This window comes from Danio rerio, chromosome 1, assembly GCF_049306965.1.
Source record: "Danio rerio strain Tuebingen ecotype United States chromosome 1, GRCz12tu, whole genome shotgun sequence".
Taxonomy (NCBI): domain Eukaryota; kingdom Metazoa; phylum Chordata; class Actinopteri; order Cypriniformes; family Danionidae; genus Danio; species Danio rerio.
The window spans coordinates 58020269-58047392 of NC_133176.1; the positions used below are offsets into that span (position 1 = coordinate 58020269).

At 38.7% G+C, this 27124-nt stretch overlaps 1 protein-coding gene across 9 annotated transcripts in view; it reads right to left on the bottom strand.

Annotated features, from left to right (window-relative positions):
- Positions 1 to 1782: 1782 nt before the first annotated feature.
- wu:fj19g03 overlaps positions 1783 to 27124 on the bottom strand; it is a 72390-nt gene continuing 47048 nt past the window's right edge. For 2 of the 9 annotated variants that reach the window (XM_073906430.1, XM_073906410.1), the window contains 7 exons: positions 24032 to 24123; positions 21259 to 21447; positions 9237 to 9401; positions 5977 to 6465; positions 3762 to 3831; positions 3638 to 3676; positions 1783 to 3561 (listed from right to left, as the gene is read on the bottom strand). In XM_073906430.1, coding sequence (XP_073762531.1) covers positions 3492 to 3561; positions 3638 to 3676; positions 3762 to 3831; positions 5977 to 6465; positions 9237 to 9390 — 822 coding nt within the window. In that variant the 5' untranslated portion in view covers positions 9391 to 9401; positions 21259 to 21447; positions 24032 to 24123 and the 3' untranslated portion in view covers positions 1783 to 3491. Of the gene's footprint in view, positions 3562 to 3637; positions 3677 to 3761; positions 3832 to 5976; positions 6466 to 9236; positions 9402 to 10330; positions 10397 to 10855; positions 12220 to 13009; positions 13227 to 21258; positions 21448 to 24031; positions 24192 to 25046; positions 26859 to 27124 lie in introns of those variants that run through there. The other 7 variants (XM_073906408.1, XM_073906414.1, XM_073906421.1 and 4 more) reach the window with 7 other exon arrangements.

A 27124-nucleotide genomic window follows, 5' to 3' on the forward strand; every position in this document is an offset into this window, starting at 1 on the left:
ATAAATATGCAAACACAATCTTCAGCTCTGTACGCTGGAATATTAATCAGCAAGGCCTGAAGGGACAGCGATCTGGTCTAATTGGTAAATCCCACTAACTGCTGAATAGCTGCTGTCTGAGATGGAAAAACAAGAATTAAGAGGGTTATTCATGCAGTTAGAGGTGGGCAGAGTGTGAATTATAATGACTGTTTATCAACGTGGAGACAGTAATGTATTATTGTTATTATTCATTCATTCATTGTCTTGTCGGCTTAGTCCCTTTATATTCAGGGGTCGCCACAGCGGAATGAACCGCCAACTTATCCAGCAAGTTTTTACACAGCGGATGCCCTTCCAGCCGCAACCCATCTCTAAGAAACATCCACACACATACTCACACACTACGGCCAATTTAGCCTACCCAATTCACCTGTACCGCATGTCTTTTGACTGTCAGGGAAACCGGAGCACCCGGAGGAAACCCACGCGAACGCAGGGAGAACATGCAAACTCCACACAGAAACACCAACTGAGCCGAGGCTCAAGCCAGCAACCTAGCGACCTTCTTGCTGTGAGGGGACAGCAGTATCCTACTGCGCCACTGCTTCGCCTATTGTTATTATTATTAATATTATTATTAGTTTGTTTGGGAAAACCTCTAAATTAAGTTAAAAGCAAAAGTTCAGCTCTGATATACTTGTATAAAAAAATCCAGTGGTATAGCCTTCGTTTCTTTGCAGAAAATCCTCCAAAATATTATTACAGTCCTGTCACTTTTGGGTTTGAGTGAGACAAATATCATTACTTGCACATTTAGCATCTCCTTTTCACAAGAAATTGTAGTTAAAAAAATATTATAAAATATCTGTGTAGCATTAGCGTTGGTTATTTTACCCAACCTATGTTTTTAACTTTGGGTTTCATCTCACAAAGTGTTGATTGTCTTCAGCGACTGCTGTGAAGTCTCTTTTTTCGCCTGTTTTTAGTCAAATTTATCATCGTCTTCATTGTTGTGAGCTCGAATATGACGGCTCACCCCCGCCGCTTCTCAAATGTCAAACCTTTTAAGCTCATCTCTAATACCTGCCACTTTTATACAACCAAAATATACAACGTTTGTCTTAAAAGGAATTCAGTTTAGGGGCTGTATTTGTTTAAATTGGGTATAAGAAAACTCACATCATTTTTCTGTGAAAATAGATTGGTCTGACTGGGTCCACATGCTGACTCTCACAAAAAAATAAGTGTATTTGCATTTCATTCTAGAGGTATTGTGTTATTCTCCCAAAATTGCTTGTTTGAAATATTAACCAAGGCAGAAAAACTTTAAAAAATAAAGCAAATCTTACGCCACTGATTTAAAATTGGCTTCCGCTGTGAATATAGACGCAAACTAGCCTCCCAGGAACAATCCTGAATTATTAACCTCCCGTTTTGTATTTTCCATTTCACCGCTTTTCAATAGATTCCTTATGGTGTAAAGGTTTTTTTCCGAGCCTCCTTCTCATTACAGCCCCAATACCTTTGTGGAGTGACCCGAGAACGATCGGTCACATCCAGTCGGTCCACTCCAAAAACTACAGAGGAGAAATTGCGGGGTCATTACGGCGCTCGCGGGGGAATGAATTTATTTGAAGGCATCGTGGGTCAAATGATTGAAGTCCAGCGTCAACCCAGATCTGTTTCAGACTCTATTACGGACATGGACAACAAACTCTGTCTTCTTCATCTTACTTTCAGTTCCTCAGAAACAAATCAGCCATATTGGAGGTTTTAAAAAGAGCAACCCAAGTCCTGCAGTTTTGTTTTGACATTAATTTTAGTGACAATAAAATCAAAGACAGTTGCGGACTTTTAAATATAAGCTCTACAGCAGATGGCTTACAGCTTTCACAGTGACTTCACAAAACAACATACAACAATATAATCAGTAACATCCTTCATCTGGAGTCCACACACACATTTATTATCATGTAACTGCGATTTGTTTACTTAAAGAGTACATAAACCCTGCCAACCTGATTTGATTAAGATGGACATGTTCCTAGATTAACATCCATGTTGATCCTGGAACAACATTCCAATCAGCCAATCAGCATTAAGGGATATGTTTACCGTTTATGTTAAGTTCAGGCTTACACTTATTGGGTTTATACCAGCACGCACACAACGTCATAATAGTTAGATTTAGGTTGTGATGTCAGGTGACCAAAATTCAATCTCTAGCCGATGTCTAAGGAGAACGTTATTTCGACGTCCAAAATCGACATCAAATGACGTTGATATTTGGTTGATTTTAGGTTGTGTTAGAAAGTGACCAAAATCCAACGAGGAGCCAACATCTTAAACCAACGCCATATTGACGTCAAATACTGCCATTTATTGGTCAGGTATGGCAACTAAAATCCAACAACGTTACGTGAACGTTACGCCCATATTAATCAAAAAACTACTTATAGTCAAGGCGTATACAGTTAAAGAAAATTATTAGCTTTAATTATGTTTAAAGCATTTCCAAAGTAATGTTTAACAGTTTTTTAACACATTTTTAAACGTAAATTAATTACTAAATTCAAATAACACATTTAAAAAAAAAATCTTTGACAGTACAATATGTTTTACTAGTTATTTTGAGAAATGCTAGTGCAATTTAAAGACTTACTAGGTTAGTTTGGTTAACGAAGTCATTGGACAACACTAGTTTGTTCTGTAGCCAATCAGAAAAAATAAGGGGGCTAATAATATTGACCTTAGCAGTGTTTACAAATTAGGAAACAATACTTTCTCCGGAACAAATATTATTGGTAGCTACTTCAATAGTGAACCAATACCAGCCAATCATGATCCAGCTCTAGAAAGGGGCGGAGTGGGCTCATTAGCATTTAAAGAGACTTGCACTGAAATGGCTCGCTGTTTATGACAGTGTGTGCTTTATTTACACTACCATTGGATCATTTACCCAAAGTAAGATATAGACTTTTCATTAGGACCCCAGAGAAACATATGAACTGTAAAATGAGCATTGTTACTTTTAAAATTCCCATGAAATTAAACCATAATTATTTAGACGTTAGCATCAGAATTGTTCATTTTTTAGGATATCTATAAGCTACTGCACACTAAAACAGTCTCAAAATTCACTTAATTTACACTTTACAAATTGCTCTGTTAAACATATTAATTATTTGAAAAAAAATAATTCCCAAAAGAGCTAATAACTCTTCAACTGTATATCAGTTTGATATTATCATTACATAGATCATTTTATTGCATTTAATGCTTAACCTTTTACAGGTCAACGAAGATCTGACAGCATAAAACCTAATGTAGTGAATATTTTGAAGGGTGAATTAGCATATAAACGATCCCAAAGCCGACATATATAAAGCAAAGGTGCGATTTTGCATGAACGGGGTCTTTAAGTGTGAGAGATGTAATTGAAAACAGCTCCACGGTCGAGTGTCGATCCACCCTCTCGATGGAGAATCATCTTCATCTGCTGTGGATTTTTATAAACACTCAGCGAAATACTTTGAAGCGACGACCGAGCGGCACTTCTTCACCGGCGGCATTTCCAACCTGAAGCACATAAATACACATGTAATAGAGCTCAGGGCAGGAGGTCAATCACAGAGACCCTCATTATAACACTCACAGATTCCAGTGGAAGCTCTTCATGGGAGCGAAGCCGTAGCTGGAAATGAGAGGAAATACGGTTGAATCTGTAACTGAAAAACACTGTAGGTGCATTTGTGCTGCATTGCGGATCCTGAACTTACTACTTGTCGTGACTTCCTAATAAAGTCTTCAGGCAAGTGATGTCATCGGTGATGTCATCATCAAGGAGAGCTTTTGAGGTTGAAAGGAAAGTAGGCGTAAGTTTGTTTATTCAAAAATGTACATTCATTCATTTTGTTTCAGCTTAGTCCCATGTTTATTAGGGGTTGCCACAGTGGAATGAACCGCTAACTATTCCAGCAGTTTTTATTAAGAGTGTTTATTTACACCAGGGGTCACCAAACTTGTTCCTGGAGGGCCGGTGTCCTGTAGATTTTAGCTTCAGCCTTAATCAGACGCACCTGATCAAGCTAATCAAGGTCTTACTAGGTATACTTGAAACATCCAGGCAGGTGTGTTGAGGCAAAGTTGGAGCTAAACCCTGCAGGGACACCGGCCCTCCAGGACCGAGATTAGTGACTCCTGATTTACACTACCATTGAGACATTTAACCAAAATTTAAGACCCCAGAGAAACATGAACTGTAAAATGAGCATTCAATGTTATCTTTTAAGGTCCCATGAAATTAAAATAAGGTTATTTAGATGTCAGCATCAGTTTTGCTAGTTTTTTAGGCTTATCTATACGCCACTACGCACCAAAAGTCACAAAATCTTCATTTATGACAATAATAAACTGATTTCACGTCACCTCATACCAGGGACAGGGACTGGGACAAAAAATCAGCCCTGGCACTGTAGCCACACCAGCCCACGTTACCACACCGACACAGCCCCACCCAAGGACACGCACACTCACTACTTTGTGTACAGATAGTACAATTATATAAGCAGTAACATATTTAAGAGATGTTTAAACATTTAATGTATGTGACTAAAACAAAAACAACCCATTTATATATGCAAGCATGTCATTCATTTTTTTTTTCGGCTTAGTCCCTTTATTAATTTAAGAACCACCAATTTATCCAGCATCCCTGCTGAAAAATCCAGCTTAAACCAGCCTAGGCTGGTTGGCTGGTTTTAGCTGGTTGACCAGGCTGGTTTTAGAGAGGTTTTGGCCACTTCCAGGCTGGTTTCCAGCCATTTCCAGCCTGATCTTAGCTGGTCAGTCTGGGAGATGACCAGCTAAAACCAGCTTGAACAGCCTAGCCAAGCTGGGAGTCCAGCCAAAACCAGCTATATCCAGCTTAAACCAGGCTGGTCAAGCTGGCTTTAGCTGGATTTGGCTGGTCATTTTCCAGCCTGACCAGCTAAGACCAAGCTGGAAATGGGTGGAAACCAGCCTGGAAATGGCCAAAACCCCTCTAAAACCAGGCTGGTCAACCAGCTAAAACCAGCCAACCAGCCTAGGCTGGTTTAAGCTGGATTTTTCAGCAGGGATATGTTTTACACAGCAGATGCCCTCAAAGATGCAACCCATTACTGGGTTACCCAACTCCCAATCGGCCTACCCAATTCACCTATAGCATGTGTTTGGACTTGTGAAGGAAACCCACGCGAACATGCAAACTCCACACAGAAACACCAACTGTCCCAGCTGAGGGAACCAGTCTTATTGCTGTGAGGCGACAGCGCTACCCACTGCTCCACTGTACTGCCCCCTAGCACTGTTAATTTGATGTATTTGGCATTGTCTGACTTGACTGCCTTTCCCTTTTTATGGTCCATCTCTATCAATTTGTTGCACTTACTGTGTGTTTGACATCCTTGCCAGATTTTGATTACGTCTGCATAACTTCTGATTGGGTCGGCCCATCTCGAAACCAGCCGGTCGTTGATGATTGAGCGAATGCTTAACATTGATTAATATTCTTACTATTATCATCATCATCATCATCATCATAATATTCACATCTTGCAAGAGATAAAAGCTGCTTACATGTAAAAAACAATACATATGAAAAAAATAAATAAAAAAAAATAGCTGACCGGCCCACATTTAAAAAATGGTCCTGCCCTTCTGGCATTTGCCAGAATTGCCAGATGGCCTCATACTCGAATCTTCTGACTAATCAAATGCTCTCTAGTGTCTGACATGCCCCGCCCCCTTTAAAACACTTCACATTTCATGCTTATGATCTAAACCACTCTCACTGGCAGAGCTGTGATAAAACAATAATCTATTGGCTGTTTATTTAAAAGGGAGGAGCTAGTCAATGTCCCGCCCTCTCTTCATGTTTCGATTGAGATTACGTCAAACATCGAATAAAAGTGCACACTTCATGGGACCTTTAATATGTCATTCTCCACTCACCGCTGCACTCCAGACCACAAAGGTTGAGCGAACGCCCCGATCCGGAGCCACAAGCCACACGATCACTCAGCTGGAAGATTCCCAACCGCCTCCATAAGTCAACACCACCACGCACCTCTGAAGAAGAATCTCCAGAGCTCTCCTCCTCAGATATGGCCTCGGCTCCGCTTCCGAAAGAGTCCTCCGGGATCTGTTCAGGGAGGAGAGCTTGACGCCACATGGAGAAGATCTCTTTTGCTCCCTGGTTCTCAACACTCTCCACTTCATGGGCTGACCTCCTACTTCTTACTCTCTTGGGATGACTCGGTGGATGAACGGGGATGATGTATTCATCTTCCATGTTGTCCTCATCCTCCTCTTTTGCCGGTGCCGTCTCCTGGTTTGGTTTGTGAGGGGTTGGGAATGGAGGTTTGATGTGGTCTTGGTGGATCTGGATGCTGGTGATGAGGCTGGTGTTGAAGCCCGAAGTGTTTTCCACATTACAAACAACTGAAAGAAAATCGAGGAAACTAGATTGGAAGCTTGATCATGAAGGAGGTGTATGAGTGACTAGCTATGTTTCCATCCAAAAATGCAGATTCACTTTATGCGCAAAACAGGAATATTGAATAAAAGACGTGCGAATAAAGCAACGTTTCCATCCAACGATTCAAAGAGAACAAAATCGTCACTTCCTGATTATCTGGTGCCACTTATCAACAGTAAAAATGGATTTTGCTGTGGTAGGAGAAGCTGCGTGAATCTTTTCTTCTTTTAATTAATGACTTGCGCGTCAGAAGACGATGCTGACACACAGGGAATGCGTGGTGGTGTTTGAAGGCGTCAGACGCAGAGCATAAACGCTTTTGTAATACTGAAACGGTTATGGCGTTTTAAAATGACCAAAACAACATTTGAGATGGTTTACAGCGTGCTCAGCCTGATGGTTTGTCTATTCACACGCATTTTCATTGTCACATGATCTCTTTTAACAAAATCACATGACCTTTTTTAATGCACATACTGGAATTTGTTAGGTAAAAATGTTTCCATTGCAGTTTATGCACGTCTTTTCTTACTGAATAAAAAGTTTATCCTACTCCGTTATGCGCATATATTTTTATGCGCATTTTCAAAATTGACGCGCATCTTGGTGTTTCCATCATTTGTTTACTTATGCGCATTTCCAAAATGCGCATGAAAATAGGCGGATGAAAACAGCTACTGACGCCAGGCATTTATGTTTCATTTAGTGTGTAGTATTTACCACGGTTTGGGTTTTTCTGTCATTTCAAAATGTCACTTTATTTTCACTTTGTCACAGTTGTTAAGGGCGTACTTACACTATATACAGTTGCCTCGAACCAGGCCAAAGCACGATTGTCACCCTTCCCGTCTCCCCCTACAGCCCGCACTCACATTACAATCAGGCCTGGGCATGCTTACGTCATCGATGCTGCGCTGTTCAGTAAGGGCTCTCGCTCATCACAGTCAAGATTTCTCTAGTTATATCGCTTTAGTCCTTAGGGATGCGGTGACACGCTGTCAGATATTTCGCCGAACAGATCCGCCACTTTTGACGCTCATAAACAATCATAAAGCTCTCGTGCTGCAGGAATTAGGAGGTTTGCTGAAGGTGCAGCTGTCGTGCAGTGAGGGGTTTGCATCTTTAATAAACTACAGCAGTTTGCGTTCACTGAACAGTAAGAATGATTAATAAATCCATATGAAGCAGTCCCTTAAAAATCACGTCTTGCTTTCAGTTTCAGGCTTTGCCACGTTTTGCAATCACACACAAGTGTACCGCGCCAAAGCCCAAGTGAACCGCGCTCTGGCACACCTCTTTAAACCAGGCCAGAGCCTGCCAGGTGAACTGTGCCTGAGCCCGATTCAGAGCTGCCGTCCGTTTGTTTTGGTTTAGACGGCAGCCTCCGTGAGGAACTGCCATCACTGTTATTAATAAATCAGTTAAAAACTTCGTCGGTTCTCCGCCTCCTTCTTCCCGGCGGCAAAAGGGCCGTGAACTTCATTACACATATTTGAAAGAAAGAAAAAATATTGACTTTAGCGATGACAAGGTTTCATTTAAACAGCACAAGATGCCGTCTGACAACGAGGGGAAAATGCCTCATAGAAGTTGTTTTCCATCCTATTAGATCCCATTTCTTTAAATGATCAGTCCAGGAGGTGGTGCTGATCGACAACAGTATCAATTCAAAGATGATAAAAGCAGGTAAAACTGATTAAAACTATCGTTTCAAAGCTGTACGAATGTGACTGTTTATACGCATCAGCTGCCGACCAGAAGTTCTTCGCATTCTCCTTGCGCATACACACAAAGCATAAGGGGTAGATCACGTTCTCAGAAAAAGGTCTATAGACACACAAAGAAACATTAATACACTGTAAAACCCAAAAAGATAAGGTAACTCAAACCGTGTGAGGAAGCCGATTGCAACAAACAATTTAAGTTCAATAACTAAGCCTAATGAGTACTGTGAACTTACTCCATTTGAGTAAACGAAGCAATTTGAGCACAGTAAAACCCAATAAATGAAGAGAACTCAAACCAACTGAGTACTGTAAAACCCAATAAGTTAAGGCAACTCAAACCGTTTGAGGAAACTGATTGCTACAAACCATTTGAGTTACTAATCTATATGAGTACTGTGAGCTTACTCCATTTAAGTTGAAGTAATGAGGTATTTAATTAACTCATTACCTTAAACACTGAGTTCAAAACTCTTTTCAAATGAGTAGAATTAACTTTTTAGTTAATTTTTGTAGTTAGCTACACTCATTTCATTTGATAAAGCTGACTGTTGGGTTTGACCGTGTAATACAGTAGCATAATTTTTGCAGTTGACCTTATTGCATATGTATATATTTTTTGCAGAAGTTTAATTATGATTTAACTCCCCAAAAACGCATGAGACATGTTGTGCCTATGTTGCATTAGTTAAAATGAGCTAATATGTTGTGCATTATCAGTAAATCAATCACAGAAATATCCACCCCTATTCCCAGTTTTATAAGATTCCACTCTCATAATAATTTGCATTGTTTAGTCACTTTTCATAGGGATTTTTGTGACTATGCATTTCATGCTGTGCCATATGAATCATAAAGACACATCCGTCTTTTAAAAGCATGATTATCCAGTCCTAAACCTACAGGCTGCTCAAAAACACATGAATTATAAGTCCAAATTTCGGTGAAATCCCTCTTATTCACCTGTCGAGAGATTTCCTGACATTTTCAGAGCAGTAAGAGTTACTCACGACTGGCGATAAGTTGGTCCACAGTCATTTTGTCTCCAGTAGCGTGAGCCCGCGCCGCCTCCAGCTGCTCCTTCAGCTCACATTTACTCACAATCCGTCCATGAGTCACAGCAGACGCCAGCAGAAGCAGAGCACACGCAGACAGCATCTTCATCTCAATCAACGCTGCGGATCAAACACAACACAATCAATACTGAAATCGATGACAATGAAGGACAAAACAAATCATTCAGCAAAATGAGCAACATGGTGACTGTGATGAGGAAAAAACGGCATTCTGTCTTGAGACGTCTGATGATGCTGCACAATATGTCGGAGAAGTATCGCCATCGCGATTATAGTATGTGCAATATCTATATCGCAAAGAAGTACAATAAATTTAATTAGGTTCATGTGCCAAGCATTTGTGTGCAGCATGCACATGCTTATTCAAATCTGACCAATCAGGTGGGGCCTTTACTATCTTTATGTATTTACTATCCCATGTTAGCTGAACCAAGAGCTGAAAAATAAACACTTACTCTGAGAGAAGAGAGAGGAAAATGACAACAGCCTTTCAGAATCTGAATTACCGGCAAGGTTTCCAGTCATTTTTTAAAGTTCACTTTTCACTTTAATTACCTTAGGAAAATATTTTTATTTTAATATGACCATTACATACATAAATTATTTTAAATGCTGATAAGATAGTGTTTTTTTAAGTATCGTAAGAAATATCATTATCGCAACACTCAACAATATTGCAATAACAATATCAACTATAGTTTTCCAGTATCCAGCAGCATTCATTTTAATGCATTTACCCAGCCAACAATTTTAGTTTATAAAAACGTTCCTATAACATTCGCGTTAAGTTATAAAAATGTTTTATTAATGCTTTTAGAATTTTCAAAACGTCAAAAAGAAAAGTTTTTGTTTGGTTATAGGAACATTATTCAACACAGGCTCATTCTGAAAACGTAGTCCCATGGACGTTTCTGAAGATCGCGAATTATGTAGCCGGAGATACATATGGCTGCATTTCATTTTTTTAAGCGAACGGTACAGGCCGGTATGACGTCGATCCTTTTGGCACTTTCCGGCTAACCGCTTACCTCTGTGTTGAGGGCTTTCCAACCGCAACCAGTTTGTCCAGCTAGCTTGTCGTGTACGTCGACGGACTTGAGACGCAGAGAGGAGTTGACCACGATGACGACCGGGTTTGAGTCGTGGGAAGAGCGGTTCCAGAAATCAGGTAAGACAAAAACATAATCCAAAAAATAAAACGAACGAATGAACAACAGGGTGAGAATGTGGTAACATCTGAAAACTTAGTAAAAATCAGACAAGGGCTTTTCTTTCTCTGGACGGCTTTTGTAAACGGTTGGGTAGGTTTAGGGAAGTAAGTGGGTGGGCGGGTCAATTGATAAAATTGGTTGGGATTAGGGAAGGAGGTAGGTGGGTCAGCCGATTGGCCGATCGCCCAGTCAATCATTCGGTAATTCAGTTGGTCGACAGCGACCTCTGGTGGGTTAAAGTGAGAACAGCGCGTGTGCAAACAGCACTCGCGAGAGATACGAAAAAGCGCAAACAGCGGCCTCTCGCGGATTTGCAAAAACAAAAACTGCAAAAATACGTACCTCCCTGGATGTATTTTGCGGTCTCCAGAAACCTCCACTGGACTGTTTTCATGAGCCTGGGTTGACATGATTGTAAGAAAATGTTTCTATCAACATTATAAGAGCATAAATCAAGCACAAATTACATCATAAAACCAACCCAGGCTCATAAGAAATATATGCCTCAGCCTATATTTTTTTGCAAAATGTAAAATACATTGCTCTATGTACGTTTCATTCCACGTTTCAAATGGCAAATCAACTAGAGGGCGCTGTCTATTTTTGCAAGCTTGAAATACAATATATAGCAAATGTTTTGTTTTACGTTTCCGAGGACAAATCCAGCAGATGGTGCTGTCTAGATTTGAGTAAAATAAAATACATTTCTCTGGGTTTGTCTTGTTCCAAGTTTCAAAATAGCAAATTCGCTATTTTGGGTGCTGTCTACATTTTAAAGAAACAAATACATTGCTCTGGGTACGTTTCATTGCACATTTTAATTGACAAATCCACTAGAGGGCACTATCTTTTTTTTTTTTTTTTTTTGGCAAATTTGAAATATATTACTTAAGGTACGTTTTGTTGTACATTTGAGATACACGTTTTTGCCTAATACTATTGTTTTAAGATCGTTTAACAATTAACATTACAAGAACATAAAAAACATTATAAGAACGTTAAAAAATTTATTTTACTAATGTTTTACACTAACATTTATAAGATTTTTATAGAACATTACTGGATAATATAGAAACATTCCCTGTTAGCTGGGGAGTTTATATTGTAAAATAAAATTAATAAATTAATCGTTTTCTGTACTCTCTAGATTTTGCAATCAACGTTTGATGTTGAAGATTTAAAAAGGTGACTTTTAATGATATTTTTAACATTTTAAAGTTATATATTGTCTGGGTTGGTGTTGTAAATTAAATTAATTAAATAAAATTTTGCATATTTTATTTCTTACACAATATATTTTCAAACTACTAATATTTCAATAAAATGTATTTAGTTAAACTTCAGAGATGAATTTCAACATCAAAATTCAACAGAGCAGAGATCAAGCTCCCTTTGATTTCTGTTCATCACCATAAATAAACAAAACAAAATTTACTTTCAGCAGTCTTGGTCCACTTGTTTAGTTCAGATGGCAGCGTTCACACTGTGAATTCTCTGAAGAATTCACTTTAATCAAATCTTGTGTGAACACATTCACCGCAAAGTCAGCGTCACACAAACTACAAGAACATTCATTCATTCATTTTCCTTCAATTTAGTCCCTTGTTTATCAGGAGTCGCCACAGCAGAACGAACCGCCAACTATTGCAGAATATGTTTTACGTGGCAGATGCCCTTTCAGCCGCAACCCAGTGCTGGGAAAAACTATACACACTTACATTCACACACACACACACACACTCATACACTACAATCAATTTAGCTTATTCAATTCACCTATAGCACATGTGTTTCGACTGTGGGGGAAACCGGAGCACCTAGAGGAAACTCACGACAACACTGGGGGAAACATGCAAACTCCACACAGAAATGCCTACTGACTCAGTCAAGACTCGAACCAGTCACCTTCTTGCGCTGAAGCGACAGTGCTAACCATTGAGCCACAGTGCCGCCCACTACAAGAACACAAATGTCCCCAAAACAAAGAGTCCTAAAGCAACAACGCGTCGAGATTTTCTCATTCCAAACTCTCATTTGTTCTTGAGTCCAGCAATACGGCTCCGTTTGCCCTTAGATAAAACGAAAAGAGCACTAAGCTGAAGTAGTTGAGTGGACAGATGTTTACGTGCTGATAGCAGCTCCGCAGACGTGAGACACATTTATAAAACACAGAAAGAAGGATGACAACCCAAAGAAGCACACCGGGCGATGCTTTTCCTCTGCTTTAGCCTCAAATTAAGCCACTTTCAGGAGAAAACACTTAAAAAAGAAGAAGAATGAGCTCCCACTGACACATTAGCGCTCTGAATGTTTTTAAGATGCAGGGACCATTTTGGATTGAAGCCACATTATATAAAGCTCTCAGAATCCAAACAAACAAATCTGTCATCAAGTGCTATTTGAGGACACCCGCTGCCTGGTGGAATAAATTAATACTGCTTTTTATTAAATATAAAATGGTAAAATATAAAGAAAGTGTCATTATTGTGGTCTTACCAGTAGAAGCTTGCTTGAGATTCATCTCTGGATTGCTGGTTGCCCTTATATATACACACACACACACACAGCAGTGACCTGTAATCATATCAATACTGTAAACCGGTCACACCAAGACTAATAGTAAGGCTATATTTTGTCAACCCACATGACAAAAGCTTCATTCTTTCTGTGTTGTTTTACCTTGGTGTTCCTTAAATTTAATATGCTTAAGAGTGTACTTAAAGGGTGTTCGAGCACTCTGCATTTCTGACAGTCATTGTCAGCTGATAAGAGTCAAATAGTCAGGTAATGACTCAAAGAGAAAGACGAGAATGTGTAAATCTATCTGTATGTATCAACTTCTTTTCCTGAAACTCAATCAAACTGGTACACTTTTGGGTTTTATTACTAGCTCTGTTTACAAAAACCCTCCTTGTGCCAACAGTATAGGCTTTCATAAGGACGTGATGTGTGGCGCTGGAATGTTTTTGAAATGTTTACACGGCTGAAACACTGATAAGGTGAGTCGCATTTAAGCAACTTCAGATTACGTATTTGTGAAACCGCAAAAATGTAGTTTAGTTATCAAATCCCCACCAATCGCCCTCTACACTGTAAAAGATATCGGTTAATTAACATATTCTGGATTTTGTGATTCACCAGCCTGATCTCACGGGAAGACGTACGTATTTTACGTTTTGCCAGTTTAGTAGCTAATTTGTGGGCGTGACACCTAACCTCACCCCTAAACCCAACCGTCATTGGGGCATGAGTAAATCGTACTAAATTGTACGAATTAGATTGTACGAATTCATACGAATTAGCCACTAAATAAAAAAGTTACGAATTGCCATGAGATTGTGTTGGATTCACAAGTGTTTTCTGTTTATTTAAAGTTGTGAATTGTATTATATGATGTTGATATTTTCTCTGAAAACTGTCGATTTACAGTTTAACAAAGTGACTTTTATTGATATTTTTGTAGTTTGAAATCATATAATGTGTAAGAAATAATATATAGAGGAATAAGTGTTAACAGAAAATGTACTAGCAGCAAGGTTTTTGTACCATAATATATAACACCAACTCAGACAATATATGACTTTAAGTGAAGTTTATTCATAAACTGATTTCAAGAGGAACACATGCTTATGATTGACCACAGCTGGTCCTGCATTAGCAACTCACAAATAAGAACAAGAAAGTAATTTACACAACTATAAGAGCAGCAATGAGTAAGTGCTGTAGGCAGGTTTCAGGTGTGTAAAGTGTAAGAAGCAAAACATTAGTCATTTTTTTTTTTTTTTTTTGCTGGTAATACAGTTAGCGGTAGAACCAGAGAGGCAATTGCAGATTAGGAAGGGAAGTGGAGACTAAATAGTTGAGTTTTTAGTCGTTTCTTGAAGACAGCGAGTGACTCTGCCGTTCTGATGCAGTTAGGGAGTTCATTCCACCAACTGGGCAGATTGAACGCGAGAGTTCGGGAAAGTGATTTCTTCCATCTTTGGCATGAAACCACGAGGCAATGTTCATTCACTGAACGCAAGTTTCTGGAGGGCACATAGATCTGCAGAAGTGAGAGCAGATAAGAAGGAGCAAAGCCAGAAGTCGCTTTGTAAGCAAACATCAAAGCTTTGAATCCAGCCTGCAAATCCGCCTGTTGACTACAAATCCACCAGTTCATGGACTACAACTTTATGCATGCACTCCGTTCACACACATGCTCTAAATCCTGACTGATTACCAGGGCCAGAAAGAATCTGCGGACGTTTTTTGATGTTTCTGCAGAGAATTTTGGTAAAAATCTGCGGATTTCTGCTGAATTATTGTGGGAGTATCCAGCAGAGTATCATAACTAAAGCCTTAATATATGAAATAAAAAGTAATAAATCACTGAATAAAAACTGAATAAATTCAGATTTACACATTTACTCAAGTAAATAAACAGAATTAATGATGGGCTAAAAATCTGCAGAAGTCTGCGGAATTCTGCGGAAAATCTGTGGAAAATCTGCGGAATTCTGCGGATAATCTGTGGAAAATCTGCGGAATTCTGCGCGCTCAGATTCCGTGTGGGCATACTGATTACACACGCACAGCTGAAGCTGCTCAAGGACTGATTCATGGACTATTACTGCTCAAACACAAACACTGTGGTCGAGTCTTATCTGTTCTAGTCACATTACAACTTTGTCTTGCTTTACAGTGTTTTGATCCTTGCCTTGTTTATTTGTTTAATCCTGTTTGCTGTCTGCCTCTGACCATCTGTCTGCCTACTGACTACGATTCTGGATTGTCTGTATATATCTGTTTGCCCATGTGTTGCCCGTTGCTGGCCTGACCTCGCCAGTAAACCTGCATCTGGATCCGCATCTCTGTTGTCAGTGTCACTTCCCCTGGTTACAGCGATCTACCTGAGTTCAAACACCCCTCTCGCCCTGCTTTTCCTTTGGGTTAGTCCCTCATTTATCAGGGGTCGCCACAGCGGAATGAACCACCAACCAGCATGTTTTAGGCAGCCCTTGCAGCTGCAACCCAGTACTGGAAAACACGCAAACTCCACACAGAAATGCCAGCTGGCCCAGCCTGGACTCTAACTAGTGAACTTCTTGCTGGGAGGTGAAAGTGCTAACCACCGAGCCACCGTGTCACCCATATTGAATGTAAAACATTTGAACATGGCCCAAATGTTCTCCAACGCATTTAAAAAGATATCAAATATTTATAATTCAGGCAGACTGAACAGGATCAACCGCTGCCTGAAGCCTGACTGTTTTCTGATGCCAGACATCACATCATGACATGAGTTCAGTTTTTATCTGCTCTCGTTCCAGTCCAGACGCTCAGCAGACGCAGGTTTGACGCTTGCACACTTTGTAAGCAAAATGTCAAATTTAACAACCTTCATCAGTCACCAACATGCTTGAATAAACTTAACAGGTATTTTTTTAGCTGACCAGATTTGGAGATATGTTTTGAAAGTGCTCAGGTCTATTCAGTGTGTTGTGAGGCAGATGTCAATGCTTGCGTTTCGAGTGTTTTCAGAAGATGATGGACTATTTGCGCAGTTGTCCTCACACATCCCTCATTAAAATCTGATTTGATCATTAGGCCGTACTGGGGTTTTGTGTTCAGAGTGGCCTTGTGCTGAACAGAACCTCTGTTGATTCCAGTATTGGACAAAGAGAGCTACAGAAACATTAGCTGAAAGAAATATCTGAGCTTATACAGCTACACTTTCAGGTCATTTGGATTTCAAGGGACGTTAAGAAGCGAGTATATCCAGGGTTATTACACTTTTTTCTTACAAGTCAAATTTAAAGGGGAGCTATTATGCAAAAGTCACCTTTATAAGGGGTTTAAACATAGTTGTGTGGCAGCAGTGTGTGAATATAGCCAGCCTTTAATGATAAAAATCCATTCATTCAATTGTTCAGAATCATTCATTCATTTTCTTTGTGGCTTAGTCTCTTTATTAATCAGAGCTGGCCACAGTGGAATGAACCACCAACTTATCCAGCATGTTTTACACAGCGGATGCCCTTCCAGCTGGAACCCAGCACAGGGAAAATTGTTCATAATCACATTTCATCAAAGCAGTCTGCAGAAACACTTTGATTGACGTTCTCCCTTTGTACGTGTCATCAGAGGGGGAAAGCTCCGCCCACTAGTGACCATCTCTCCCTCATTAGTATAGACAGCCCTGAGTGAAAAGCAGCCATCTGTCAATTGGAGGGGAGTCCTGTTTTGAATCTGCCACTATGCTGACACACAGGCATTTGTAGCTCCGCCCTCTTCTGAGAGAGCACAATCTCATTTGAATTTAAAGTGACAGTCACCAAAACACCACAATTAGGATCAAAGCCTAAAAGGGTCAGTTTCAGAGAGTCATAAAACATTATATTTGGGGTATTTTGAGATGGAAATTTAACTACAGTACAAATTCTAGGTACATCTTGTAAAAAGGAGCATAATAGTTCATCTTTAAGCACTTTCGAAACACCTGGTACGTTTTTACAAGTGTGGCAAATTAAATATTTACATACAAATACATAGCATTATTTCAGATACAAGTTGTTAGGAAGTTGTTAGGAAAGGAACATTTTTGATTACATGTTTGTCCCAATCCCAAGATTAAACAACTGTAATTTACTCTCTTAAATGCTATTTGTTTGCATCTTAAATGTCTCATCTTTCATCTTAAATTTATTTTAATTTCAAAAGGAGCAGATTAATAAAGCTCACAAGCTCCAGAATATGCATTTTCTGCAAAAGCAAGGATAGTTATTTTATGTTTTGTAATAACTTTATTATTTATTCGTTTTCTTTTCGGCTTAGTCCCTTTATTAATCCGGGGTTGCCACAGCGGAATGAACCGCCAACTTATCCAGCACGTTTTATGCAGCGGATGCCCTTCCAGCTGCAACCCATCTCTGGGAAACATCCATACACACTCATTCACACACATACACAATGGCCAATTAAGCCTACCCAATTCACCTGTACCGCATGTCTTTGGACTGTGGGGGAAACCGGAGCACCCAGAGGAAAACCAGGTGAACGCAGGGAGAACATGCTAACTACACACACAGAAAAGCCGACTGACCCAGCCGAGGCTCGAACCAGTGATTTTCTTGCTGTGAGGCGAAAACACTATACTGCGCCACTGCATCGCCCTAACTTTATTATTATTACTATTATTACCTATTTAGTAACATATATTATTATGAAAGCAGCACATTTCCATTTAAACAGTTTCAAGCACTCTATGCAGAACTCAAAGCACTTTCCAAACCTTGAAAACAGTGTATTAAATCTCCAGCATTTTCAGAGACTTCCAGAACCCCGAGTAACTCAAAACTGCAGCGCTACTCGCTTTACTACATTCTTTATTAAGCTGCTCAGTTTTTTCCAAAAAGGTTTGTCGCCGTGTAGCGTGACTAAACACTAAAGTAAACACTGCCAAAAGCCCTGGTGTAGTGTAGTCTCTATCTTTAATGAACACTGGGAAGTAAAAATCATTTGGCTTGTATGACAGCTCAATTAAAATGATTTCGAGCAAAGGAGTGCTGGTGTAATTCTGAGCAAATTACTTATACTGTATGACATAAAAGATTTTTAAACACACTGTATGAAATGTCACATATTGCAGCATGTGTTTCAGAATATTGAAAAAAAATGCTGTTTTACATATATATTTTATTCATTCATTCATTTATTTTCCATCGGCTTAGTCTCTTTATTCATCAGGGGTTGTGTTGGAATAGCAAGCCAATTCCATGCGTGTTCAATAAGAAAAGGTCTGGAGAGGGTTTTCTTCAAAACCAAAAATATCTGAACATCTGAACATGCAGCTCAACTCCTTGTTCAAGCTCTTGTTCTCACCAAACTGGATTACTGTAACTCTCTACTAGCTGGGCTTCCAGCTAACTCTATCAAGCCTCTTCAACTGCTCCAGAACCCAGCAGCACGAGTGGTCTTCAATGAACCTAAACGAGCACATGTCACTCCTCTGCTAGTCCGTTTGCACTGGCTGCCAGTTGCTGCTCGCATCAAATTCAAAAGCTCTGATGTTTGCCTACAAAGTGACTTCTGGCTTTGCTCCTTCTTATCTGCTCTCACATCTGCAGATCTATGTGCCCTCCAGAAACTTGCGTTCTGTGAATGAACGTCGCCTCGTGGTTCCATCCCAAAGAGGGAAGAAATCACTTTCGCGAAAGCTCACGCTCATTCTGCCCAGTTGGTGGAATGAACTCCCTAACCGCATCTGAACAGCAGAGTCACTCGCTACTTTCAAGAAACGACTAAAAACCCAACTATTTAGTCTCCACTACACTTCCTAATCTGCAATTGCCTCTCTGAATATCACACTAACTGTACCAAAAAAAAAAAAATACTAATACTACTAATACTTCCCTTCTTAGACTTTACAGACCTGAAACTTGCCTATAGCACTTATTCATTGTTGCTCTTGGTTGTGTAAATTGCTTCCTTGTCCTCATTTGTAAGTCGCTTTGGATAAAAGCGTCTGCTAAATGACTAAATGTAAATGTAAATGTATTAGTAATTTGTTAGATACAAATGAATAATTTGATGACAGAGCTCTGGGTTACGTGACCCCAATGCAAAACAAGAATTACAATCAAGAGGTTCGCAACTAACATACATTTCCTGACTCCAACACAACTGATATTAACAGGCGGAGTTTTGGTGTAACGTCACTTATCAGTTATTCTGCAGTCTTTTGTCTCTTGTACCCCTAGACATACTTCCTCTTTCTGCAACTCTTCTCTGCATACCAGAACTGAACAATTACGTGCATCTTTAATATATTTCACAACTTCTACAAGCATCATGACAACTTGTGACATGTCTAGACTTTGTATTAAACAAAGGCCGCCACATTCTTATTCTGCTTTTTCCACTTGTCAGCATGTTCCTTACAAAAGTATGCAGCACAGTTAAAAAAAAAGTAGTGTGTCTGGTCAAGATGTGTTATAATACAATAGAAAAGATTGATTAATCTGTTGTTAGTCTAAACATTTTTCTAATAAATAGAAACACAAAAGTAATACAAATATATTCCTTTTTTCCAACAGTTGCCACAGCGGAATGAACCGCCAACATATCCAGTTTATGTTTTACACAGTGGATGCCCTTCCGGCTGCAACCCAGTACTGAGGAACATCCACGCACATTCATTCACACACATCCACTATGGCCAATTTAGTCTAGTCAATTTAACTATAGCGCATGTGTTTAGACTGTGGAGAAAACCGGAGCACCCGGAGGAAATCCACACCAACATGGGAAGAACATGCAAACTCCACACAGAAATGTCAACTGGCCCAGCTGGGAGTTGAACCAGTGACAGATCCAGCCCGATTTCACAAGGAAACGTATCTATTTTCATTCCTAAGAAAATGTTCAATTTTAAAAAGGAGGCGAATGAGATCAGACGAATTAGCTCCTAAATCACAAAGTTAGGAATTGCCTGGAGAGACAGTTATTATTTGATATATATGACACTGGACCACAAAAACCATCAGTAAATTACGTGAAAATTTGATGTTTAGGCAATGCAGTGGTGCAGTAGGTAGTGCTGTCGCCTCACAGCAAGAAGGTCACTGGTTCGAGCCTCGGCTGGATCAGTTGGCGTTTCTGTGTGGAGTTTGCAAGAGTTTGCAAGCGCCATTTGCACCTGTACTGTTCTCGCGTAAATCCACCGGAGGCCGCTGTCGAGCGACCATCTGTCTGACTGACTCGTTGACTTATCGATTGACTGGGCGACGGGCCAATTGGCCGACCCACCCTACTCCTCCTTCCTAAACCCAACCAGTTTTACAGATTGACCTGCCGACCGGCCCGCTCACCCGCTCGCTTCCCTCCCTAAACCCAAGCAACGATTTACAAAAGCCGTCCAGAAAAATAAAAGTCTGAAATTGACAGTGTTTTCGGATTTCACCACGTTCTCGTCCCGTTATGAACTCGTTCACTTTATTTTTTGCATTCTGTTTTTGTTTTACCTGATTTCTAGAACCGTTCTTCCCCGGACTCGAACCAGGTCATCGCTGTCGGCTCCCCTCCGTCTCTCCGCCCCACTGACGTACACGACGAGCTAACAAACTGGTTGTGGCAGGACAGCCCTCCACACGGAGGTGAGCTGTCAGCCGGCGAGTGCGAAGAGGAGCGGCATCACACCACCCCGTAGCGTTCGCTTAAAAAAATGAAATGCATCCATACGAACCTCCGGCCACGTAAAACGCAGCCTCCAAAAAAGTCCGCGGGGCTACGTATCCAGATTGAGCTTGGGTTGAATAAAAACGGATGTAAGAGAGAGTAATCCCAGTTTAGGAAAATGATCAGACAAAAAAGATATTTATAATAAACGGAAAGTTAGCATGTGGTGATGTAGACTTTAATTTAGTTATTGTTCATAATGAGACTGAAATATGACTGAAATATAAAGTTTTAATGAGAGCTAGTCTTCATTTTTAATTAACTTGTTTTTTAAATGATGCATTCATTTGTCAATTATTAACAGTTACAGTATTTGAGCAAACAAATCAGAGAAATGTTTTTTCAGCTTTACTCTTGTGTAAGCTGACATTTATGAAGCTCTGTATGTTCAAGGTTTGTGTGTGCGCGCTTGTGTGTGTGTAAATGCTCTTGTAATTGGGCTTCAGTCAGGTTGACGGAGAGCATGTTAATCCCACACGCGCAGAAGCACAAAAGAACACTTGACATTTTCAGCCAGGATTACTCACCTATTTAAATGTACCTCTCGCTCGCTCTCGCGCTTGCTCTTTCCCCCCCTCCTTTCTTTTTGTGCATCTTAAATCCTTGCTGTTAATAAACAACCTTGGAGCAGGAACAATCCTCAGCTCTTTGTGCTTCAACTTCAGCATGTCGAGAAACTCAAACTGTGTCCGCTGGGTTCCAACCTTGGGTTTTGCCTGATTACAACGACAAAGATATATTTCAGCTGTGTGCACATAAGGACAGAAGCTAATTAATATATTAAATTAATGAGCATGCAAAAACTGAGACTTTTTTTAGGGTTGCAATAGGTCATGAAAGACAAGTTCTTGCTCTTATGAAAGCAGAATACACTGTAAAAAACATATATTTTCAATTTTAAAATACACCAAACTATAGTAAAGTACTTGAATTAATCTGCTGCCCTAACTCTATAATTGCTACGTGATACATCCAGTATTGGGTTACTTTAAAAACATAATCAATTACTAATTACATTACTACAATTTTCTAATTACTTTGAAAAGTATCTAAGTTACTCAATAGCTAATGTAATTACTTGACTCAGCACCACAAATACACATAAACCTCAATGCATATAGAAATTCAACTCTTAATTTGTCAAATTTGAGTCAAACTTTGTATTTTTGTCCATCTTAACCGCTTAATACAGTTGAAGTCAGAATTATTCGAATTATTATAAGTTTATTTCTTTCCCCAATTTCTGTTTAACGGAGAGCAGATTTTTTTCAAGACATTTCGAAACATTATAGTTTTTAGAACTCATCTCTAATAACTGGTTTATTTTATCTTTGCCATGATGACAGTAAATAATATTTGACTAGATATTTTTTAAGACACTTCTATACAGCTTAAAGTGACATTTAAAGGCTTAACTAGGTTAATTAGGGTAATTAGGCAAGTTATTGTAAATTGATGGTTTGTTCTGTTGACTATAAGGAAAATATATACCTTAAAGGGGCTAATATTTTTGTCCTTAAAATGATGTTTAAAAAATTAAAAACTGCTTTTATTCTAGCCGAAATAAAACAAATAAGACTTTCTCCAGAAGAAAAAATATTATCAGACATACTGTGAAAATTTCCTTGCTGTAAAACAACATTTGGGAAATATATAAAAAGAAAAAAGAATTCAAAGGGGGGCGAATAATTCTGACTTCAACTGTATGTAGGTATATATATATATATATATATATATATATATATATATATATATATATATATATATATATATATATATATATATATATATATATACACACACACATGCGTATATATAAATATATATATATATTTACTGTAAAAAACATATATTTATATATATATGTTTAAATAAAAACATATATTTACTGTAAAACATATATTTTCAATTTTAATTATAATATTTTCAATTTTAATTTTATATACGCATTATATATACATGCGTATATATAAATATATATATATATATATATATATATATATATATACACACACACATATATATATATACACACATTTATATACATATATATATACATATATATATATATATATATATATATATATATATATATATATATATATATATATATATATACATAATATATAATATAATATATAATTATAATAATGTAATAATATATATATATATATACACATATATATATACACATATCCTGGATCTGGTTTTAGATCTATGCACATCATTTTATTTGTTGATTTTAAGGCAATGGGTTTACTCCCTTTTTTAAAGTAAAGTAACCAATGGCTTTATACAGTGTACCCAAAAGTAAATAATAGTTGATGATGTTTCATGAGAGCGCAAGTCAAGACAAGGCGGCATATTGAGAAACGGCTCCCTCATCATCATCTTTGGCTTCTGTGTTCACAGAGGAAAGAAAAAAACACTTTAAATCATCCGCTGTTGTCTGTGTGTTTATGACTGTAACAATCTGCAGAGCAGCTACCGCGAGTCTCGAGTCAGTGTGTTTTACGAGCTGTTCGTATTGATTTCTAGTCTGCGTGTGACAGCTCTATAAATATATATCCCACGCTCCTTTTATTTAAACCTTCAGTTAACAAGGCCAAAAGTTATTTGTGTTCATTATTCTGTCACACCAAACACCATATGAATGGGCTTTATAGACAAAAAGTGTTTAAAAAGTGAGTTTTATGGTTAAATAAATGCTTTGAGGTGTTAGATATGACATCCTCCCACATGAAGAAGTACTATAGTCATTTATAGTGAATGCTATTGAGTATATAGTAAAGTATACTGTATATTTTAGGGTGTTTACAATATCTTGTTAAAGAATTCTACAGCATACTGTATTATTAGTGACCTGTTATAAATACTGTAGTATATTTTGTATTACTGTATTAATAAAGTATATTAGTATACTGTATAAATAGAAGTTACAACATACAGTATTGTTATTAAAGAATACACTACCTGACAAAAGTCTTGCTGCAGTAAAAGCTGCAGTAAAATCCAAGTTTTAGGAACAACAGATAATAACTTGACTTCTAGTTGATCATTTGGTATCAGAAGCGAATAAAATAAATAATATAGCCTAAATAATTATCCCTAACTTTCGGCCGCAGCTGTATCCCTTCTAGCAACAATAACCCTGACCCGGCGGTCGAGCGCTAGCTGTGATTTTAACGTCCAGTGACTGAAATCTTTAATAATGGAGATGCTCTTATGTAAGGTGTGATTATTTTGATGGTGTTGGATGAGATGGCTGTGACAGCGATTCTCCCCGAGGAGCTGACGCACCTGTTTCAGACACCTTGAACCCCCGTGTTCGTCCTCTGCGGGAACACCGAGCCATCGACCCTCGTCATCTCTCGCCTTCATTAAAGTTACTGCTAAAGGAAAAGTTCACACAGTAATCAAACTTCAGCTCGGCTCATCCTCACGTTGTGTGCTGTTATATCTAATATGTCTGTCAAGCAATTGTTTAAACCAAAGACTAACAAGCTAACATGCATGCTAACAATGACAAATGTCAACAAAATTATGTCACGCCAGAAACAAGCTAACAAAATATTAAATCAGGCTAGCAATATTACAACAGGGTAGATAAACATATTCATGCAAGGAGATTGTAATTAATGCTAACATTCTAAAACATTTAAGAAACACGCTTGGGAAATTATAACTTATAACATGAGTTATAACAATAACATGCTAAAAAGCGTATTGTCTAACATGCTAAAAAGTAGACAGCAGATATTAGCATATTGCTAGACATAGCAGAAAACTGATGTGTATTATATAATCCTGCAAAAATAAGAAACATGATTATAAAATGATAATTCATGCTAACACTGCTACATCCCTGCTGAAAAATCCAGCTTAAACCAGCCTAGGCTGGTTGGCTGGTTTTAGCTGGTTGACCAGGCTGGTTTTAGAGGGGTTTTGGCCATTTCCAGGCTGGTTTCCAGCCATTTCCAGCCTGGTCTTAGCTGGTCAGGCTGAAAAATGACCATCCAAATCCAGCTAAAACCAGCTTGACCAGCCTGGTTTAAGCTGGATATAGCTGGTTTTGGCTGGACTCCCAGCTTTGCTAGGCTGGTCAAGCTGGTTTTAGCTGATCATCTCCTATCCTGACCAGCTAAGACCAGGCTGGAAATGGCTGGAAACCAGCCTGGAAGTGGCCAAAACCCCTCTAAAACCAGCCTGGTTGACCAGCTAAAACCAGCCAACCAGCTTAGGCTGGTTTAAGCTTGATTTTTCAGCAGGGGTGCTAGAAAGAATTATTAGCATAATGCTAAAACATGGCAGAAACGATAAGGATGGAATACAGCCAGGGCCGGAGTGGGACTCATTTTCAGCCCTGGAGTTTCAAGCCTCAGACCGGCCCACCTCAGTTCACAACTGACTATATTGAAATAAGGACATTTCCAATTCAGTTTCTATTTAAACTATCACGTCTTTTTTTGAGAAAACAGCTGCTTTAGAACTTCAAATGTTCAACAACCCTAACAGCATTTTATGTCTTAACAATAAAAATGAAAAAAAAAAATAAAAATTACTCAGACGGGGATCAAACCCGGTTAGGTGGTGTCGAAATCTAACGTGATAACCACTCGACCACAACAATTACATGATATTCAATCTGCAGGCTGCATCTTGATTACGAGGCTGCGAGAAAATAGATAAAAAGAGCAGAGCTGCAGTAAAATATTGAATAAGAAGACTGTGGTCAAGTAAATAAATACATTAATTTAAAAAGTGCTGTAAGAAACAGATTCTGGAGCTAGGGACACCGGCCCTCGCGGCCAAAAAACGGACCGGCCAACCGGGAATTCTCCCGGTCCTCCCGATTAGCCAATCCGGGCCTGAATACAGCTGCTGATACTGCTAGATATAGGGTAGTTTTTTAACATTAAAATATTATTTTTACAGTACTCTAAGGGTTAGGGTTGGGGTATAGACGATAAAATACAATTAATGATTAATTTAACAATTAATATAAATAATTCTTGTAATATCCTGCCTCTGCAACTGGATCACCACCTCCATCGTCACATCCATATAGTTACAAAAACATGATAAAAACAAGCAAGTAAAATGTTAAAACACGCTATATGGACTTTTCAAAACAGGTTGAAAACAAGACAACAATGTGCTAAAATATGGCCAAAATACCCTGTAGGCTAAAACATGCTAACAATGTCTTAAAACAAGCTACAGGAAAATGCTAATAAGGGATGGTCCACTACGATATCATACTTTAAACTTTAGTTGATGTGTAATGTAGCTGTGTGAACATAAACAACATGAGCGTCTGGATCTAAGATGCTCAAAGTTCAATGCAAAGAGAGATATTGGCTTTTACAGAGTTAGCTTAGTGAAGCCTACAGCGAACAAAGTTCGGGGACTACAAAGAAATACATCCGGGTTAATGATGTTATAAACCATTTAGCTCACACAAATACACCCTGCGCAGCTAAGGGGCGTGGAAAGAGGTGCTGTAATGTTATAACAGAGATGCTTCTTGGTGATGTGGAGCTGATCTGTGAATCACAGCACATTATGTTAGCTGACCAATCAGAGCCTCTTGAGAGTGGGTCTTTAAAGGAACTAGGAAATATGCCGTTTTCATGTTAGCTGAGTAGCTGTTTATAAACAAAGTAGGATATATGAAAAAATACCGTGATTTTCTATAAATAAAGCATGAGCACACATTCCAATACACTCTGGACCACCCCTTTAACATTTTAATACATTCTAGGAATTGTAAAGCCCATGACTCTAGCAACCGATCTCCATAGCGAGCACTGCAACTGTGCCAAACACTGAGCTATCGAAATTAATATGAACTTAAAATCACCCCAATTTTAAAATCTCCAAACTATAAGCTTATCGTGCTACTTCAAACTTCCTCTTAGCCTGTTTTCTTTAATCCAATATAAAGTTTGTTTAAATTGAACAAAATGTCCACTTGACACCTGCAGACGGTTGTGCATCTTGATTGTAGTAGCACAGGTTACACAATCTTCATGGATCGCACAATCTGCAGTACGTGAGCGGTGTGACGAAAGAGTTTGGCTCACACTCGCACTCCTCCTTTAATGACTTTTCTAATGCTGTGGCCCTGCACACAAATATCAGAATGAATTTTAAAGCAGAAATGAGAACATGCTCAGCCTAAATGAAGAGTGTGCATGAGAAGCATTTTAATGCGTTTAAAAGTATGTGTTTTGCTAACTTGTCTTCAAAAACATAAAGTGATTCTGGTAGAAATATTAGTGGTGTTTATTTATGCAGTTCAGTGCTAAAATCCTGCTAGGGTAAGTTAGAAGAAGCTTGTTTTATTAATTATTCAATGGATTCAATGGAAATTATCAATTAAAATTATTA